The sequence below is a fragment of the Panthera onca genome, chromosome B2 (assembly GCF_046562875.1).
Source record: "Panthera onca isolate mPanOnc1 chromosome B2, mPanOnc1 haplotype 2, whole genome shotgun sequence".
In the NCBI taxonomy this organism is placed as follows: domain Eukaryota; kingdom Metazoa; phylum Chordata; class Mammalia; order Carnivora; family Felidae; genus Panthera; species Panthera onca.
The window spans coordinates 122692024-122709238 of NC_138343.1; the positions used below are offsets into that span (position 1 = coordinate 122692024).

Genomic DNA, 17215 nt, shown 5'->3' on the forward strand with positions numbered 1-17215 from the left:
GAGAGTGGCATTAAACCAAGGTCAAGGCATGCAACCAATTTATGAGGCTGCTTGTTTACAAAGCAACTGTGGGCACACCGTGCATTTTATCCAGGTCTCCAAGGCATCCTGGAACTGTTGGTCCCTCGGGAGCCAACTACATCTGGATATCAGTGAGCTGAGTGTCATGCTGAGTTACTACAAACTTTTCAGGCTCTGTGTTCTAAAAATAAAAATCATCTAAAATTTGGAAACTCACCTAATATACACAATAAAGGACTGAACAAAAATGATGTCAGTGGAATGGTGGTAAGATAAAACTCTGGGGGGTATAGACGATAGTGGAAATAGAGATAACACACAGAAAGATATCTTGAAGCCAAGGAAAAGGAAAAAGGGAGAATCTGGAAAACGGAAAATAGGCATTAGTCTTTATTTGTGTGTTGACTGGTTGTTACATAACTCTCCCAAAGTAAAGCCAACCCCATTAATAATGTAAAAACTAAGTAGTTATTAGGCACACATTACTGTTTGAATAGCACTGCCACTGACGTAAAAGAAAATTAGTTGATAAGGTAAGGCTGTCTGTTCTTTCACAAGTTACTATGGAGAAATGAACACATTAATGCTAAAAACAGGCTTAATGATTTTAATTTCCTGGGTATGGATCTTTTTTTGGCTTTACAAGAGGAAAGACATGATTACACTAATACGGTACGGGCACCTGATTTCCTTTCGAAGTTGTGAAATGACTTCATATTTCCCCTTAAGAATGAGAATACCATCATGTCTAAAACCAAATACGATTTCAAACAAGCATTGTCTACTCCTATTCCGCGTGACATTCAAATAAAGCCCCTGTAAAAGGTATACAGACTCTGTAACTTTTCCCTCATCAGCTAAATGTTCAGCTAGATCCACAAAAAAGAGAAAGAAAACTTTCAGGGATATTTCAGGAAAAGGGAAATTTAATCTAGTTTGTGTTCATGTCAGTATATGAAGAAACACAAAATATCGTCACATATTATATACTAAAGATAGAACACAAAATGCCTACTACATTCCAGGACTTTAACATATGTTGCTTCACTCAATTCTCACCAGAGTATTTATTCCTCCTAAAATGATAAGTCTAAGCCAGTTGTAGTTGTAACAATCCCATCCTCCTTGCCAGTGACTTGGGTTGACGATGAAATACCAGAAGCATAAAGAAATGTAAGGAAAGTCTGGGGTAGGTTTTTATGAGTGTGTTTGCCCAGTTCTAAGAAAAAGAGACAGAAAAAGATGGCCTCCTTTCCTCTCCAGACCTTGGTGAGGCTAAATTGGATTGATGCCTGGAATGGCCACAGCCACTTTACCATCCTAAAAGCCAGCCTGAGGGCAGAGCCACCCACAGCAGTAATGAGGGAACAGACCTGGGCTGACACTGTTAGGCTGCCGACTCAACCTACTCCAGACCCAGCCCTGTTTCTGGACTTCATGTTTTAGAAAACATATTTTCTTACTGTTGAAGCTCAGTGGAGTAAGGTATTTTGCTACTTATAAGACTCTAAGAGTATTCTAATTCCCCTAGGTAAGTAGTATTATTTTTTTCAAGTAAGAAAATGGAATTTTCTTAAGGTTCTCTTGCCTAAGATCACAGTTTCCAAGTATTGACTCAACATTTATTTCACATCAGTTTCCCAAAGGTCCTCTTCAACAGAATAGTATAGATGTTTCTGGAAATGTCTGTTCCTGGAAATTCTAGGAAAGAGAGCCATTAGGATGTAGTAAAAACAACACTGAATCTGAAAAATTAGATTTGAAATTGTATTAATAACAGGACATCAAACATTGTAAAATGCGAGGAAAAATGTCAGCTTTTACAAGGTACTTGTAAGTCTGCAACAGTGAACAGCATATACGAAAACCTTGTGTCAACTCTAAAGTTAAGGGATAATTATTTCCACTATTGAACAAATACTACGTGTAACAAAATGTTCTAAGTAAGCCACTCTGCATGTGAATTCAGCATCACTATTTCATGGTTATTTCTTTGTTAGATTACGTTAACAAAGGAATCACGGAGATAATCTTTCCAATGGATTTTCCATGGTTCTCCAAGTCACAGTCCATAGTATTTCCTTGGGTCATTCCAGTTAAGTCATCATTTCAGAAACTGTGGCCTTTTTTTAGGATGTGAGTCTAGGCTTTTAGGTCACAGTTTTTCCTACACTGAAAGCTTGGTATGTGCCCAGCACCACTCTCTCATCTTGTGCTATATCCTCTAACAGCCCCAAACATCTAACCAGCTCCTGTGACAGACACCATCACCGCTCTCTCTAACTTATATTTAACCTTACATTGAACAGCTATGATGAAAAGCTGCAACCTCTTAATGACTAAAAGCTAAACTCAGTTCAATTATGTTAAGGTCAAAAGGGCATTTTTCATGCCTTAACTGGGATTAAAGAAATTTAAGTATAAAAAAATAGCATGGTTTTGGCCATCCACAAGAGCTTCAATGGACAAAAATAACTAAGGAAGTGACAATGAAAAACATCAAATGTCAGAGAACTACTCTTTTTTTATACTTAAATCAGCAGGATGTGTTCATTCAAACCACTCGGCCCCTGTCCCAGATAAGATTTAACAGCCAAAGTATGTTCTAACAGAAGAAAAATATATATATATATTCTAACAACATATCGCAACTCAGCAAACTTAAAAAAAATCTAAACCATAAACTTTTTTCTTATTTCCTATCTTTGCATTCCAAACCCCCAAGTAAAGCTCTCAGAAAATAGACTTGCCTAGATGTAAAATGGTGCCTTGCTACAATGCCCGTAGCAGATACAGTGCTCAGAGAAAGGCAAGACTTTCTCCCTCTGATATGGAGAACATCGAACTCATTAAAGACGGTAAAATGGGGAACTGCAAGAAAGAGCTGGATGAGCCACTGAAATCACAACTGCTTGGGGCTCTTGTACTACTGAGTTAAAAGTTCTTCTCCTTAAATTTTCTGTGGTCAGTACATCACTGTCTCTGCAAGCCAAAAGAAAATGACTCAGGACATGGAAAATGTCCATGGAAAGAGGCCTGAGGGACTAACTACCTGCCATGACATCCCACTCCTTATCCCAACACCAGCATTTGACAAGTAAAAACCCAGAGAGGATGATGGCTCAGAAAAAGTCAGTTGAAATATCCCTTTGAGACCCATGACTCAGGACATACATAATTCTGACTAAATCTGGCAGGATGTCTAATAACCTCAGGGACACCCTCTTGTGTCAGCTGCTTGACAATGTGCTTTTCACTTCTCAGCTCTAACAGAAAGGGAGGTTCGGACCATGCCAACCCACCAACACAAATGAGTGTGTTTGCAGCACTGTGGGAGTTGATCAAAACATTAAGAAATACCAAAGAAGCTTTACAAGTGTGAGGGTGTGAAAAAACACCTATTTAAAAAGGGTGGGGGAACTTCTTAGCAACCCTTAGGACAAATGGCAAATGGGTATACGGATATACATGAGTAATGGCAGGTTAAGGATAGGTCATCTATGGTGAAAGTGACATTCTTTCAATACTAAATAAGTCCGTGAGTGACACTCACAAGATCAACTCCTAGGGATCCTCCCATTAAAAGGCTTTGAGCTCTAACAGCCTTCCTTCCCTGTTCTTACTAGAAAATTAACGGACAGCTTAAAATGAAACCATAAAAATTCTGACATCTTCAATTTCACCTGAAGACCTTGAACACAAAGCTCTTTTGAGATAAAGTTAATAGTCCTCAGCTAAATGGAGCCAGAATCTGGAACTATAGAAAGTTAAAACAAAAACACAACCAGAAAAAAAAACAAAAACAAAAAACCCCCCCTCTGTTCCTTTAACTGAACTTTATGTCACCTTGAAAGTTCTTGGTAGTCTAAACTGTTTGATTTTCAAATGGGGAAACACTTTTCTTTCTGTGCATGATACACACTAACTTCACAGAAGATGTTTTCTATTTGAATTCACTGACCATGAAAATTAGGCTTTTAAAGATTAGATTTTATTAACACTACTGTATCAAAGATTTATACCGGCACAATGCTTCCAAATATCAGATTCTAATTGTTCTACAAGTAAGAATTATTTTAAAGTGTACATCTTCTGGTAACAGTAAGGCTGCATAGGTACATTCCTCTTTTGTAACAGCAGGAAAAAAAAAAAAACCTGGGTTAAAAGAAACTGTAAAACTTTCTGGATTATACTAAAAATTTATAATACAAATTTAAAAGTCCAAACCAAAACTTTCCATAAGGATCTAGGAAATCATTGCCCCCAACTTTTCCTCCTTGGTTATAACCCATTATCTCAGTTTCAGTCCCTGGTTAAACTCCTAAAGTGATAGAAGATTTTGTAAAGTTAAGATTTCTGTTTTACAACTTAAAATGTTGTATGGCTATCATTGTGGAGCTCCTGATTTAAGTCAACCCCCTTTTATCTATCTATCTATCTATCTATCTATCTATCTATCTATCTATCATCTATCTATCTATCTAGATATATAAATAGAATTATATATTAATAATTCGAGTGGGGCTTGAACTCACGAACCGTGAGATCATGACCTGAGCCAAAGTCAGACACTCAACCGACTGAGCCACCCAGGCTCCCCAAGAAATTAAAGGTTTTAAATATTCTTGCAGCTACATGTGACTTACTCCTTTCTGCTCCTTCACCCCCACTGGTATCCATTACACTGAACTGGGAAGTTATGATGTGCATTCATGCATGTATACTTTTATTAGATGTGTACAATTGTTTTTAAAGCTTCCATAAATGATACTGTCGTCCATGTATCATTCTGCCATTTGTTCATTTTGCTCAACTTTTTTTTTGCTCATTTTTTTTTTGCATGTCCTAAGTTTATACAGAGGAACTTCAAGAATTTCTCTAGAGTGTATAACTAGAGATAGATCTGCTGTATCCAGGGTAGGCTAGCTGTCAACTTTCCTTGATAATACCAAAATCTCTAAGTGGTCATAAAAATTTCTACCACAACCAGGAGAGACTCCCATTCTTCTAACATCCTTGACAACCCTTGATATTGTCACACTTAACTATTTCTTTATAAATCTAGTAATTTCTAATGGTGTACTAGACATTTCGGATGATATGTTGTACAGTTTGGATTCTGTTATATTCCTCTTAAGAATATTCAGTCTTGTTATAACAGGCAAATAAATTCTTGGTAGTTTACCTTGATCAAGTGGAAGCTTCGTTTTAGGTTTTATTAGGGTGGCTCTATCTTGGATTTGCTCTTAATTTTTAGTGTACTTCCTTAGTCTTGAGATGTAGTTTTTTTATTGCTAAGGCTTGGCCTTTTTGGAGTTTCAGTGGAAAGCTTGGACTGTTTATGAAGCCCCTCTAACTTCAGGTTCAAAATCCAAAGTCTATCTCTATTGCATTAGGCAGCTGCTGAAATTTCTGTCCAGCTCTTTAAGACTTCTAGCAGAAGGGGCCTGGGTGGCTCAGGTGGTTAAGCATCTGACTTCAGCTAAATGTCCGACTTCAGTTCAGGTCATGATCTCACGGTTCACGAGTTCGAGCCCCACGTTGGGCTCTGTGCTGACAGCTCAGGGCCTGGAGCCTGCCTCAGATTCTGTGTCTCCCTCTCTCTCTGCCCCTCCCCAACTCTGTCTGTCTGTCTGTCTGTCTCTCTCTCTCTCTCAAAAATAAATAAACATTAAAAAAATTAAAAAAAAAAAAAAAAGACTTCTAGCTGCCATTTTCCACATGGCCTTCTTTGAGTTTTACCTCACACATGCACGTGTCAGGGATCAGCTGAGAATGGAACTGAAGTTTGTATAAAGATTTTGGGGCTTTCTCTCTGTGGCATTTAAGGGGTATCTCACTCAATATCCAGGCACTCTGGCAGCCTCAAACTGACTCCTCTGGTCATTAAGAGTGTGATCTTCTTCTTGAGTTCTATCTGTCCTGGGCCCTGCAGATCAGGGAATGCCCCCAAGGGAAAAAATCATTTAAATATGGATCTTACCCAGTGTGGTACCCTTTATCCAAGAATCAAAACCTCTCCAGTTTCTGACTCCTTTTAGTCACTCTCCAGTACTTTCAAACTTTTTTCCTTCTTATTTTCCAATGTTTATAATTGTTATTGGCAGGAGTACCAGTGCAACAGAACCCACTCTGCCATTTCCAGAAGCCAAAGCCTTGATGAGCAGAAGCAAATTTCGATGCACTCGCATTTCCCAATCTTTTCTTTTTATGATTAATGGTATTTTCAAGCTTCATTTAAGAAATTCTTTCCTAACCCAATGTCATCAATCCAGCTTGTGTATTTTATTCTAAAAGTATTTTTCTAAAGTATTTAAAAATATTTTGGTCTTTAATTTACTTGGATTCCATTTCTTGTGCATGACTTAAAGTAGAAATCCAATTTTATTTTATTTTTACAAGCAGATGAACAAGTGTTCCCTGCACCATTTTTGAAGAGTCCACCATTTCCACTCTGGTTCATGAAGTTTGCTGTCATAAATCTAGGCTCGTACATATCTTAGCTTGTTCCGGGCTCTCTCTTCTGTTTCAGTGTTTGTCCACGTCTACACTCATACTGCGATATCTTAATTATTACATCTTTATAGCAGGTCTTGCTATCTGGTAGAGCAAGTCTTTCCACTTTGTTCTCCAATATTGCTTTGCTTATTCTCGGCCCTTTATTTTTTTCAAATAAATCTTAGAATCAATTTGCCAAATCCCAGTAAAGCCCTGCTCGGGAGGGTTAACATCTTTAAAATGTCAATTCTTCACACCCACAAATTTTGTATATTTTTTCATTCATTGTAGTATTCTTTCATGTCTTTCTATAAACTTTTATAAATTTTCTACAAAATGATGCTTATTATACTGCATATTAAAATATCTTCATAAAATTTTATTTTCTCAAATTATCTTCTCATCCAGTTTACCCCAATTTATTCTACCATATTAAATGAATTTCATCAAAAGTCTTCACTGAAGCTATAAATTCTACGCTTTACTTCATAATATACAATCTAAAGGATAACACCCTCATTTGCAAACCATTTTTTTCATGTCATGGATTTATCAAGTAATTACTTTATCCTATATACTTACCAAGAAGCTCCATAGTCTCTACTTTCAGTGTCCAGGAAATTAGAGTCCAAAAACATATCTTTGTAGATTCGGCCCACTAGGCAATACATATCTGAAGCAACTTGCCCTTCACTTTGCACCAGGGGAATCATAATATCAAGAGCTTTTGCTCTGTCTCCAGGGAGATTTCTCCTACGGTAGGGAAAGAAAACATCACCGTTTCAATATAGATTATAGGAGCAATGCAGGGTAATTACATTTTTAAAATTCTATTTGATGTATTGGTTCACAATAGTGAAGTTTGGCAGGATAAAAGCAACAAGGAGATTTTGAGAGTCACCTGTAAACCTCTGTCCTAAGTCTTTTTGTCTTTTTCATCCTATCACACGTCTACTGGGTCTAACACGGGTCACTTCTGTGCTCCTTTCCGGATCCTGGCGATGGATTTGCACTTACTTATCCAGAGTCCCTCTAATTTCGTAGAACATACGTTTATGATCCACAGGTTCAAGGGTGTGGAGTGAGATTAGGAATGGTCTGTGCCCTTAAAAGGGACAGTCAAGTAATCCAAACCCAGCCCAAACCCTGACTCTAGGTTTCAACGGCTTTTGCTCCAAAACACTGTGCAAACTCATTCACAGACAACACCAACAAACTGACTTTAACCCAAGAGTTGCCTGATGTCTTTGTATCACCAGTTGATCATCTAAGGAAGATGTTTATGTAGCTTATTTCAAAATAGCAAGTGTATGGGGCATCTGGGGAACTCAGTCACTTAAGCCTCTGACTCTCCATTTTGGCTTAAGTCATGATCTCACAGTTCGTGAGATCAAGCCTTGCGTGGCGCTCTGTGCTGACAGTGTGCAGTCTGCTTGGGATTCCGCTCTCTCTGTCTCTCTGCCCCTCCCCCACTTGTGTGCATACACGCTCTCTCTCTCTCACTCTGTCTCCCAAAATAAATAAGTAAACATTAAAAAAATAAAATAGCAAGTATGTGCAGACTATTCTCAAAAACCAGATAAAAATCCTCTTAAAAATTATTCTTGGACCTTGAAAACATTATGCTAAGTAAAAGAAGCTAGTTACAAAAGATTACAAATAATATAATTCCATTTACATGAAATGTTCAGAATAGGCAAATCTGGAGACTAAAAGTGGATTAGTGATTGCCTAGGTCTGGGAGATTTTCAGGGGGAAAGGGAGAGTGACTGCTAATGGGTAGGGGGTTTCTTTGGGGGGACATAAAAAAATCATAAAATTTATTGTGTTGATGGTCATACAATTCTGTTACTATATTAAAAACCACTGAATTGTACACCTGAAAGAGGTCAATTGTATGATACATGAATTATCTTTCAATAAAGCTGCTATAAAAAAGTTATTTCTATTCTCCATTATGACTTTAAATAGATCTGTCTATGAATTTCTTTTTTTTTTACTTTGTCCTAAATACCTTGAGTTTATAATAACACTTCAAAAAATATGCTTATCAATTCATTATATTGTATTTTAGGAAAGGCAAAATTAAAACACAAATGAAGAAAAATATAAGAGGCTCTTATGGAGTCCCATTTTTCATTTAAAAATAGAACATATTCCATTCCATCTTTCAAAAAAGATTCATTTGAGAGCCAGCTGGAGCTGGTAATCTCTGGAGGTCTCATCTCACTCACTCTGTCAAAGCCAAAGAAATAGATGTTTAATAAATGGGGAAATGAAATCTACTTTCATTCCACATTTACTGATAAAGATAGCAAGTTCTACAGTTTGGGCAGATAAAGAAAGAAAGGAACTATCTGTGGCTAAATAGCATGCAGACATTTTTCTCTGTAGACAGAGACAGGAGAATCCAGTGATGAAGAACACAGACATCAGAATCACTAGATCTCGGTTTGAGCCTCGGTTTTATGCTTGTTAACTATGGGCCATTCAACTCTTCCCAGCTTCAGTTTCCTCATCTATAAAATAAGCCTTAAGTGACACATGACAAGTGCTCTGGAGATGTAATGTCCCTCCTTTTTCTTTTTCTCATTCTCTTCAGTTGTAGTAACCACATGTATATTCAACTTGCTATCATGGAAGAGAACAGCACAACTAACAGGCTTTGGACAGTTCAGTGCTTTGGGCTTCTCCGTGGCCAGAGCATGGATGGCCTCCCTGGTAACTGTAGAAAGTGGCACTGAGGTGTGTGCCACGATGTGGACAGAAGGCACAGAGGCAGGACTGGAAGTAGGAGTGTTCACGCTGTGTTAGCGGACTCATGGATACATGTCCTAAAATGTGGTCAATGGAGTTTTGATAATAATTGTGTTCAAAGCAGTGAAAACGAAAATATTCTTTGGTTAGCAATATGTTGACCTAGACATAAATGCCCTTACCCTAACCTAGTAAATTTTTTTTTCAATATATGAAATTTATTGTCAAATTGGTTTCCATACAACACCCAGTGCTCATCCCAAAAGGTGCCCTCCTCAATACCCATCGCCCACCCTCCCCTCCCTCCCACCCCCCCATCAGCTCTCAGTTTGTTCTCAGTTTTTAAGAGTCTCTTATGCTTTGGCTCTCTCCCACTCTAACCTCTTTTTTTTTTTCCCCTTCCCCTCCCCCATGGGTTTCTGTTAAGTTTCTCAGGATCCACATAAGAGTGAGAACATATGGTATCTGTCTTTCTCTGTGTGACTTATTTCACTTAGCACAACACTCTCCAGTTCATCCACGTGGCTACAAAAGGCCATATTTCATTCTTTCTCATTGCCAAGTAGTATCCCATTGTATGTATAAACCACATCTTCTTTATCCATTCATCAGTTGATGGACATTTAGGCTCTTTCCATAATTTGGCTATTGTTGAAAGTGCTGCTATGAACATTGGGGTACAAGTGCCCCTATGCATCAGCACTCCTGTATCCCTTGGGTAAATTCCTAGCAGTGCTATTGCTGGGTCATAGGGTACTAACCTAGTAAATTTTTAAGTGAATAACCATTTGGTGTTGAGGATATCTGCCTAAGAATAATAACATCATGTTCATGCAATTGAAAAAGATTCTGACCAAGTATAAATAGTAAATACAAACTCTGACAGAGAAGAAAAAGAATTTTAAGAATTTACATATACAAACTGTGAGGGACAAAAAAATTAAAAATCAAAATGCATATGCTTCTTATACTTCATACGGTTAAAGTAGAAATATTAATATTACATTCTAATAGGGAGTGGCTGCAATGCTGTGGCGAAAACATACCCTAGGAAGAATACGCAGGTTATAAAACAGGATGTTAGCACTTTGTGGACAGAAAGGTTTTTTTCTTACCTATTCAGTGCAAATGCATAATGAAACTTCACATGGTGATGGGAAGCCAAATCAAAGGTTGGCAGCTTTTCTAACGTCTCTACCAGCTTCACAATAGAATCATAGTCCTTTAAACAAGAGGAGAGTAACACAGAATTCAACTATTAGGAGAAAGTTCTGACAATGAAATGCTTTTTGACAATGAGATATGTGAATCCAAGAAGGGTGTTAAAAAGAAAACTAAAATCCAGAGGAATCTGGAATCAAGAACCAAAAAGAATCTAGAACCATAAAGAAACTTTTTTTTCTTAAATAAGAAATTTGATTATATAGATAAAAACATTAAAATACAGTTACCACATCTGACGCCCCCCCCCCCCAACAATAAATCATCTAGAATGACAATACTATACTGTCTAACTATGGATGGCTTACTTCTCCATGGAGCCAGATTCCTGGTATACAGTGTCTCAGCAATTACTTTCAAAGAAATAATTTTTTTTTTTTTAGAAATAATTTTCAAAACATCCAGGACATGGAGCAACTGACTGAGCTTCTGTCACATGTAACAAGATGATATTGTGTCAAGCTATCCTAGTCTTGGGACCCTAAGTACCACACCTCTACATGTATGTGAATCTCTGTTGTCTTCATGAAGCTTTACTTGGGCCTGAAAGCCTAGGAATAAGAAACCAGAAGTCACTTGCATCTTACTATAAAAAATCTAATAGCAAATCCCCAACTCCGAGAGGATTTCATTCTATGTACCATATTAAAAAATTATAAGACCTATCAATAAAACTAAATGGTATGTTGGTGTGTTTTACATGATATATTTTAAAGGTTATTTTAATAATTAATCAGTTGCATATGTCTTGCTTCCAGCTAGTCAGATCTAGCACTATTAATTTTAAGCCACATGATTTCAAGGAGTAAGAGATATCACCAGAAAGCCCCCCACATTTCTGCTTTTGCTAAAACAAAGTTTTCACAATATTGGCTGATGGGTGTGTCTGAATAGATCGTCCACAGATTAGCTATGCACGCAAACTTTTCTTTTTGTTCTTCTGGAGGAAAAAGACCTTTACCATACAAGTACCTCATTACACATCCCACAGACAGGAAACTCATAGGAGTTTTTTTTTTTACTTATCATAGATTCTCAGGATGGAAGCTTAGAAAAATCAACAAAAAATTACATGTAGTGACATGAATAACTTCTTAGCTCACTGAAATCCGATGTTAACTCTCCCTTATTCCTCCAACAGGCTACATGATGAAGATTTTACTTTAAGCATCTTCTCACCTGGATATCTCTGTAGGAAAGTAACAGGTTTATGACAATATCTGCTGTCAAGACTTCAATATTATCTACTCGCTGCCGAATTCTTGCCAATTCAGCTGCCAATTCTTTACCAGTGTATAAATTACGAGCTTTCCTGATATCATTGAGTATAGATTCCCGGAAATACTGGCTGGTGGGAAAACACACATTTCAAAGAGTTAATACGAGAAAGGATTTCAATTAAAAGCAATGATTGTATAAGGAAACAAAATTTGCAGCACTGGTAGCTTTTAGTTCACAAGGTACGCAGAATGAACACCTCAGAGATTGCGCATTATTAAGAATCTGGGAGTCCTTTATTCCTTTTAGCTTTGCTTCAGAAAAAATTAGGTAAAGATACTGCATTTTAACGAATTTTCCAAGAACCTGACATGTACCTCTAGAAATGCCAAAACGTTTTCATTTTACCGTTTGGAATAGGAATTGTTCCAAATAAGTCAGGCGTGCCTAAGATTTGGTCATAATACGGCGTTTACTTTCTGACTCAGCATCATCATTTATTAACATAAGTGATTGTTCTTAACTAAAATATAATAATGCTGCCAGAAATTTTGGCAGAGTTCTTGCTCTTATACGAAAAGTTCCCGGGACGTTTATTCTGATGGTGTTTCTATACTTACTTTGAATATATATCTCTACCATTACTATAATGTAGTTAGCAGTCTTTTTTTTCTTCCTTTCTGATCTCCAGTTGTTCTGTGAATAAAGTGAACTATGTGGCATCTATTTTTACCTACTTGGAGGATACCATACTTTTATGTTCCCGGTTCTTGGCTGTGTGCCATCTCTAAGAAACCTCTGATAAGATGCACAGCACTCCATTATCATCATCAGGCGGCATTGTTCCACCTTACCTGGAACTTGCTTGTGCCACCTTCAGAAGTTGAATGAAACGGTCCACAAGAGGTAAGCAAATGGGTCCAAGAAGCAGCTCGAAGTTCGGTTGCATGAGCTCTGTCAACCCCTTCATGAAGCTGCTATCGCAGCAGTAGACTTTATTATGCGGAGTGATCATGTAAGGAACGAATGTGTAGTTCCCAGTGCACATCTGTGGAAAGAGGAGAGGCCGGGAGGTGGTGAGGTGGCCTGGAGACCCCACACTCAGGAAATCCCAAGAGCAGTGAGTCATTTTCAACAGTAATCCTGAATATGAAGCGAAACAGCAAACCTCATTTCTTATTTATGACCTATGAAAATGGAAATTCCCTCCAATTTCTTTAATTGCTTACTTTAAATAATTAGGGCTTACAGATGATGCAAAAAAAAAAAAAAACACCTCACAAAAAAACAGTATGGCACAGCTTCCATCAATCAGTTAAATATTTATTCACCATGTCTCATGGCTAAGGCATTTGTGATATATGCTGCAGGAAAAATAGAGTAGTTTAAAACACAGCCTTCAGCCTCTGGGGAGCTTAAAATTTAATCACAGAGACATAGTGTAAATACACGACAAGAATAAGAGCTAACGTTAAGGGCTGCCCACCTGACAGGCTAGGCTGTTGAGTGATGTCAGAACAAAGCTGCTCCCTCCAGTCTGCTCGGTCACAGTCACGGCTCCGTTAGCCTCTCTGTTACTACAACTAGAGACCCAGAAGTTTTCCTTGACACTTCCATTTCCTTCACCACCCATATCCTATCAGAGTCCAGTCTACTCTGCCTCCAGAATGGATCTCATATTTGTCCATTTCCCTCCATCTTCTCTGCCTGCGTGGCAGGTCATGTGACCAACATACCTGGCCTGAGCCATTGTCACTGGCTTTTAGGTGGTCTCCCTGCTTTCACTCTCGTCCTCCAATCTCTTGTCTACCCAGCCATCAAAGTGATCTTTTAACAACCTGTATCAGATCACTTTCCTCACTGCGAAAGGCAGTGGGATGAGGATAAGGCATGTCCTTGTGGCCTACAGGGGCCTGATGATACAAATCCTGCTTCTCTCTCTGGCCTCAGCCCATGCCACTCTCCACTCACTCATCCCGACCTTCTATTGATTCCCAATGATGTCAAGTGAGGGAACACTAGCACGAACAAAAGTAGAGTAAAGGAGAAATTGGACTGGACACCCCTCAGTAAGCAAGTCTGACCAGATCTTAGAGCTCAGAGAAGGGAGAGAATGCAGAGCTAAGGGTTTTAAACTGTCTGTGCTGGGCAGGGGGAATCATGGACAGATTCAGAGCAAGAAAGAAAACATAATCACAGTCTTAAATGGGGCTACCTAAAAAGAGTGGTATCAACAACAACATCAATCAGACTGAATTATTTATGAATATATTATAGTCAGGGGTACTTGTATATAGATCAGGTAATAAATCACAAACAGAACCTGACTTCCAGGTAATATGTGAGAGGCACTTCAAGAGTTTGGTATCTGATTTGGGGTGGGAAGGGTGAAATGTTCACTATGAGGAAGGCTATGATTTCAGGGGAGCTGAACCCCTAAAGTGAGAATGTCCAGAAGATAGTTGGAAATACATGATTGGAATGTCCAAGAGTTTCCAACAAAAGTACAGACCTGGGAAGTATTTGGTGTGGTTCAATCTAAGGCAACATGAGAGACCTCTAAGAGAAAAGCCACAGACAGAGAAAAAGAAAAAGGCAGAGAAAAGAGAAGTAGAATGAGCTATGTGGGAAACCCCATCACCGTTCTAGGGAGCACAGAGAGCCCAGATTGCCAGATCCTAGCCATTTCAGTATTACGGGGAACAACACATCACTTCTCTTACCCTTACAACTAAACAAACGAGAGCAAACAATGACTCACCACTTGCACATGCCAAGAGAGGTCATACACGCTCCCAACAACCCACTGAAGAAGGTGCTATCATCCCTGTTTTATAGGAGGATTCAGATTAGGCTTGTGGAGGTCATGCAGCTGGTCTGTGATGTGTTTGGGACTCTAGCCTAGAGACTTCTCTGGAGGTTATGCCATAATCGTTAGAGGGTTCTGCATCCTCCTGAGTGGCCCCTGCATGCTGACGCACCAACGCTTTGCCTCAGGTCACTTTCATGGAACTCTGAATGAGCCAAGCCATAGCTTCACAGCAAACAGACGAGAAGTGACAAATGCTCTTCCAGCCAGACTGAATTCTTTATGAACATATTCTTTGAGGCACCTGTTGTACGTCTGGTAGTGTTGAGCTGAAACAGGACCTGACTTCCACTTAAAGTATGAGAAGAACTTCCAGAGGTGGAGATTTGATTTTTAAATTAAGTTCATTAAATTGTTCCTTTCTTAAGTTCTCCTTCACGGAACAATAATTTGGAAGACTAGTCAGGAAGAAGAAAAATAAACATATCCTGTTTCTAAAATGTTTCTGAGTGGCACCTGGGTGGCTCAGTCGGTTAAGCATCTGACTTCGGCTCAGGTCATGATCTCATGATTTGTGGGTTCGAGCCCCACGTCGGGCTCTGTGCTGAAAGCTCAGAGCCCGCAGCCGGCTTTGGAATCTGCGTCTCCCTATCTCTCTGCCCCTCCCTTGCTCATGCTTTGTCTCAAAAATAAATAAAACATTAAAAAATTTTTTTAAATGTTTCTGAGATCCTACAGCATATCCACCAACGTAAGCCTTTTCACCAGATCCACTGCCTAAGCAGAAAAGAAAGGCAAGTGTACCAAGAGGTTGCTCCCCAAGGTTTCTAGAGCTGTAACTATGAGTGGGTTATAAAAGGGCAACAGAATCAAATATTCCTGTTTTAGATAAGTTCTATAACTCAAAATTTAAAAAGAAATGCTCTGAATCTTCCAAGTCAAAAATTAGAATAGATGAAAAGCCAGTAAGCCAGAAAAACACTGTTAGCATTTCAAAATATTCTGCTGCTGCTGCTGCACCAAGTTCTGTATCCTCAGAAGCCTTAATACCACGTGTATTTGTGTACAAGACATGAAACAGCATACAGAACTATTGAAACACTGGGCACTGGGGAATAAAGCGTCTGCGTAAAACAATCCTGGGAGAGGATGACTCTCAGACATCTGGGTGTGCATCGCCACTGCAGGGGTGAAGAAAGTAAAATGAGAGTCTTGCAAACAGCAGAGAAAAATGTACTCCTGCGACTGTCTTCTTCAAACCCCGTGGAGTAAGGCTTCAGAATCCTTGTTGAAAATAACCAGCACGCCAAGGTTTTCCTAAGTTCCTGGCCTCACTGCACTTTGTGGAGTCTCTTCCCTATGTTTCGAAGGCAATAAATACATATTTTTTTAATTCCCCATTGTTGGTGTCCAAACAAAGTGGAGGGTGAGAAGCTGCAGGAGGCACATAGATGCTACCAGGCCTGAACTAAGACACAGCGCAGTGAGCCTGCAGTGGGGGCAAAGTGTGAGGTTTGGTTGTAACACTGTTTCTTTAAAAGATACCAACCAACTGCAGAGAAAAGCACTTTTTTTTTTCAAAATGATGAAAACTAATAATATGGGAATATTTTTTTCCCCGGGATGGATGGCTCACTTAAAACTTAGAAATGTTATCATTGCAATTTCTGTTTACAGATTGCTATTTCACCCAGAGTTTCAAATAACTGATAATCCAAAGCAAATTAAAAAAGAAAACACTATGTGATCAAGAACAGACATCTCAGGCACAACAACTGCCTTATTAATAAGGTACCAATTCTAAAATATTTAGACCTGCTTCTTGAAAAAGAAAGACCACATTTCCTTAAACTTCAAAGCACTAAGGCATGATCATAAAATGACAACAGCAATCTCTCTGGCCTGTGCCTGTGCTCAGGGCTATAAAAACCTGCAGTTCAAAATCTAGTCCTATTCTATTATCTTCACTTAAAAAAAACCATACTGATTCTGTTTTTCAATTTTTGAAAGCTGCATAAAGGTGAACCGAAGCATTCAAACATATCAAAATATATGCTCAAAATACTCGACTTTTGATAAGGACATCCAGTAGCTGAAACCCCGCTGCTTACTCAGGTCAACAGGTGACCAGATCATAACGTGCAATATTCCAGTCACCTTGCAAGCCTGTTTCTCCACATGTCTGACCCATCAGTGGGTGTGGTTAGCAATTTCCTATCATTTAGGTCTTTGTAAATGCTACCTCCTCTGAAAGACCTCTCTGACCACTTGATACACGGCCACCCACTCTTCACATTGCCTTGCATTAATTTTCTTTCCTTTCTTTCTTTTCTTAAAATTCTTATGCTTATTTGTTTTATTTTGAGAGAGACAGAGACAGCATGAGTTGGGGAGGGGCACAGAGAGAGGAATACAGAGAATCTCAAGCAGGCTCCATGCTGCCAGCATAGAGCCTGATGCAGGGCTTGAACCCACGAAGTTGAAAGATGATGATCTGAGTGGAAACCGAAAGTCGGACGCTTAACCGACTGAGCCACCCAGGCACCCCTCCCTACGTTAATTTTCTAATTTGTGTCTTTGCTTATTTGTGTCCTGACCTTCTCCCCCAGCTAGACTCTGGCACTTGTCATTTGCTGCCTCACGGAGCAGTTTTGAATCTGCTTGCTTCCACTTTCAGTCTCCACAGTGAAT

General features: G+C 38.9%; 1 protein-coding gene across 4 annotated transcripts in view; it reads right to left on the reverse strand.

Annotated features, from left to right (window-relative positions):
- MAP3K5 (mitogen-activated protein kinase kinase kinase 5) overlaps positions 1-17215 on the reverse strand; it is a 203548-nt gene that overhangs the window by 106708 nt on the left and 79625 nt on the right. For all 4 annotated transcript variants that reach the window (XM_078447354.2, XM_078447352.2, XM_078447351.2 and 1 more), the window contains 4 exons: positions 12570-12763; positions 11677-11845; positions 10392-10498; positions 7102-7272 (listed from right to left, as the gene is read on the reverse strand). In XM_078447354.2, the coding sequence (XP_078303480.1) occupies positions 7102-7272; positions 10392-10498; positions 11677-11845; positions 12570-12763 (641 nt within the window). The remainder of the gene's footprint in view (positions 1-7101; positions 7273-10391; positions 10499-11676; positions 11846-12569; positions 12764-17215) is intronic.